Here is a 4,281-nt window from a genome sequence, read left to right on the forward strand (position 1 = left end):
TGAAAAGTCATATCCCTGTCGTCTCGAGTTGGCCTGCCAGGCAGGAATAAAGCTCGGGTCCTTATTTATCTAAATTGTTTCTAAAGAGGCGTAAGAACCTAATTTACATTAAAAAGTACTAGAGACTCCTGTACAATGGCCGCTCAGAGAAAGAAAGACAGTATCGAATAAGACCTGTGAAACAGTACTTGGCAACCTTTTTGTAGCCAGCGCCCACTTTTGTCACCCTCATGAGGTATTTTGTTTCCGGGGGGGGGGGGGGGAGGGTAAATGTTTTACGGCGCTCGCAACTGCATAAGGTCATATGAGTGTGACCCACCATTCAGGTATTTTGCTCTCCTATTCAATTGAAAAAACTGCATAATATACTGTAGTTTTAAAAATTAATAGTATTATAGGGGCCAATAACGCACAGATAGCCAAACATTGCCGTAAAAAGAAATTCAGTCAGTTGCTAACAATTGTTTGTCAGTGAGATTGTCACCCCCCCCCCCCCCCCCCCTAGTTGTCTTTTTAAAATATTTCTGTTTGTGTCGAAAATTTAATGAATTATGGAAACTTTTGTTGAAAAGTTAAATAACTAGGTTTGTACCTTATTTTCAACACACATTTTGTCATTAAAAATAAGTACATTTAAGTAATGGTTAAAAAAACATGTTTATTTAAGTGCACACGGTTATCGATTTCAGGCACTTAAAGATAAAGAAGTATCAAAACATGTGGTAGGGGGTATATTATTATGGCTTCCTTCACAGCCTGGGCAATCCAGCGATTACAAGCTCCTCAACTCCACTTTCGTCTTTGCCTTTGAGAATCTTGAAGAATCCTGTAAAAAATATAAAAAGATGACAGGTATAATACTTTATTGACCAGAGTATAAAATAACACAACTCATAATCCTTCACATGACTTATCTACCACAATAGATTGTCTTGATATTCTACCTCGGTGTCTGTTGTGCAGTGGTTACACTCTCCACTGTTGCAAACAGGAGACCTGAGTTCTATTCGGGGACAAATTTGTATGGAGTAGCGTGGTATTTATACTTGGAGGTTTTGTCCTTCTCAGCCCGGATTAGCCCTGATAGACAGGGTCAAAAGCCTGCCACCGAAATGATTTCAATTGTGTGGATGGGGGCGTAAAACACCTACATTAAAACAGAACAAAATAAAAAAGGACCGAAAGATAATGATAATAATAGCAATAATAATAGTAACAATAATGATGATAATGATGATGATGATGATGATAATAATAATAATAACAGAAATGAATAATAATAATAACAATAGTAGTGTTCGTCCATCATGAACGTCAAAGAATGGAGAAAAGTTATAGACCTTGCCGTTGGTAGTGTGATAAGGAGAGTAAAGAGTCAAACAGAATAATAGCATACAGCTTGTAAGGATGACAAATGAATAATAATAATAATAATAATAATAATAATAATAATAATAATAATAATAATAATAATAATAATAATAATAATAACAGTAATAATAATAATAATAATAATATAATAATAATAATAATAATAATAATAATAATAATAATAATAATAATAATAATAATAATAATAACATTGTTATGGGCACCTTTGTCTCCCCAATCCTCGTTCCAAGAGTTGGTGGCTTGCCAGTACTCCACTCCGTTCTCCACACCATAGCCGATGATTTTGATAGCATGTGCACCCAAAAGACTCCCCGTCTTGTGTTGATAGATGCCTGTCAAGCAGAAATGTTGAAAGTATCACGCTTATGCAGTTTGGAGCGTGTAAAACGTTTATAATAAATCTGATTGTTTGTTTTAGTAGAGGTTTTACGGCGCTCGCAACCGAATAAGGTCATATGAGCGCCAGAAGATTAGAGGTGTTTCAAGAGAGTAACAAACATAAAAAAGAAGGCGGTGAGATAAGGACGATAGAAGTTTGATAGGAAATAAGGAGCAAACCACACCGGAGCACCCGCTATAAATCTGATGGTTAAAAGATGCTTCTAATATGCTTAGCTGTTTTGTTGGGGTGTTTTGTTTTGTTTTGTTGTTGTTGGGTTTTTTTGGGGGGGTTGTTTGGTTCTCTTTTCTCCTACCTCTTTTTTGTAACTTTGAATTTTGATGTTCTCTCTCAGGGTCATAGCCCTCCTCCTGAATGGTCTGATGTTTGTTACAAAGGGCATAAACCACCTTTCATAAAAAAACACACCCTCATTCAATGATGTGGTAAAGAACCAATACACTTTCAGCATCACTGCCTTTCTCCCCCTGCTTCAGGGTATAGGCCACGAGCAAACACTTTCTACCTTTCCCTTATCAAGGCTATCCTTATGATATTATTTTTGTATGTCTACCACCAACACAGCAAAATAAAAAGCAGAAAAATACAATTCTTTGGTCTCATAAAGTTCCACCAGACCTTTGTGAAAGAGGTCTTTGAAGGAAGGATGCAGGCAGGAGAGCCGGGGGAGGGGGGGGGGACAAAAAGTAACATGGACCGATAATATCGGGTGCCCATTGCGGATGAGATCGAGTTGGGTCGGAATTATCGCCCAGTTCGTCGGCTGAAAACAAACATGTTTGTCTTGGAGGCGATGAGTTGGGCGATCGGTTTGTGCCACGGTAGCTGCTTTGCACCCTCAGCCTGACGAGTCAACCGAATCGAACCAAACCGAACCGAACCGATCGTACCAATGGACACCCCGCCCGTATAAGGCCGGTCCCAGAGTGGCTCTGTAGGTCTGACCTGTAGCTCGCCTAGCTCGCACCGTGCAAATGAACGTATACATTATCGTGTGCCTGAGCACTGAGCACAGCTGCTGTATAGTCTATCTGTTGTCCGTTGAGCTGCATGACGCGTCAGACGTGCTATTCAACAGTGTTGTAAAACACGTCGGACATGTGTCGCACGCAGCCTCGCTTCGTGTTTATTTTCGACTGAAATTCTTCACAGATCATCAAAATCAGCAAGCAATAAGTCTAATTAGGTGCTTTACTATTCGATATTGATCAACACTTTACCACAAAATCCCAAGAAATGCACTTTATCCTACATTAAAATAATTGCGAATCGAAAGGTTGACCTAGTTTCGACTATTGGTTACATTCGTAGGCCTGTGTGCTAATAGCCTAGTACGGCTGTGCTAACGACAGGCAGAGGGCTCTCACTCAGACACAGAAGCCAACGCACAGTGCAGCTGTGCTGACACGTAGAGGGCGTGCGCTTGGTGAGCTACGGGTTAGATCTACAGAGCCCCTCTGGGACCGACCTAAGGCAGAACATGGAACAACAGCGAGCGTGAGGGCTGCAGAGTTATTACGCGTCGACGGTTCAGTTCAAGAAACATTTTTTCTAAAATCGACTATTTGCTTTCCCGTGGCAGCATGAGATCTTTCTTCGTCACATATCTGTTCGAAGTGAGGATCAGACTCTAAATAAGTTAATTATTGTCAGATTCTCACATTTTAACAAATGGGACGGAGAAAGATATGGGGTTACTGGAAAGCCTAAAAAAGGTATATTTTAGAAAAATGTGGCATACGGCTTTCTTGAACTGAACTGTGGACGCCTTCCTCTGAGTCAAAGTTGACACATCTAGGGATCCAGGCACTACCAACATCAAATCCTATTCATCATCATCATCATCATCATCATCATCATCATCATCATCATCATCATCATCCGGTGCCTTGCGACTGGCTTGGGCGATCATGGACCTCCACTTCACTCTGTTTTGCGTTCCAGCAATGGTGTCTGTTTTTCTTGCTGCTCCCAGCCATGTTGTGATCTTGTCCAGTATCTTTTCCCTCTGTCTGCCTCTACCTCTCTATGTATCAAACTTGACTGTTGTTACAATATTCTCCAATGAACCACAAATCTGTCGCCACAATTGTTCTTTCCGGCTATTTATTGATTGTCCATGCTTCGCACCCGTATAATAGGATAGGCTCGATGTAACTTTTCAGTACTCTTTTTCTCGTTTCCAGTGACAGATTGATGTTTGTGAAATCCTACTCACCCGACTTATAAGTCAAGAAATCTGCGTAGAGGTTAATGCCAGCTGTGACTGGTCCGTGATCTACGAGCTCTTGGGCGATCTGCTGGACACCTTTGATGCCGTAGGTGGAATTACCTGCAGGAGAAGAAGAAATTAATAGATGAGATCGGATAATAAATAATTAAATGAATCTTTACTATACTCTCCGTCTCTGTCTCTGTCTCTGTCTGTCTCTCTGTCTCTGTCTCTGTCTCTGTTTCTCTCTCTCTCTCTCTCTCTCTCTCTCTCTCTC

General features: G+C 40.6%; 1 protein-coding gene across 1 annotated transcript in view; it reads right to left on the reverse strand.

Moving 5' to 3' along the window:
- Positions 1-481: 481 nt before the first annotated feature.
- The window catches only part of LOC101847116 (cathepsin B), a 19,197-nt gene continuing 15,397 nt past the window's right edge, over positions 482-4,281 (reverse strand). Inside the window, exons 7-9 of the mRNA XM_013083451.1 lie at positions 4,011-4,124; positions 1,596-1,724; positions 482-826 (exon numbers count right to left, since the gene is read on the reverse strand). Of these exons, the coding sequence (XP_012938905.1) occupies positions 750-826; positions 1,596-1,724; positions 4,011-4,124 (320 nt within the window). The 3' untranslated portion in view covers positions 482-749. The remainder of the gene's footprint in view (positions 827-1,595; positions 1,725-4,010; positions 4,125-4,281) is intronic.

This window comes from Aplysia californica, unplaced genomic scaffold (genome assembly GCF_000002075.1).
Source record: "Aplysia californica isolate F4 #8 unplaced genomic scaffold, AplCal3.0 scaffold00232, whole genome shotgun sequence".
In the NCBI taxonomy this organism is placed as follows: domain Eukaryota; kingdom Metazoa; phylum Mollusca; class Gastropoda; order Aplysiida; family Aplysiidae; genus Aplysia; species Aplysia californica.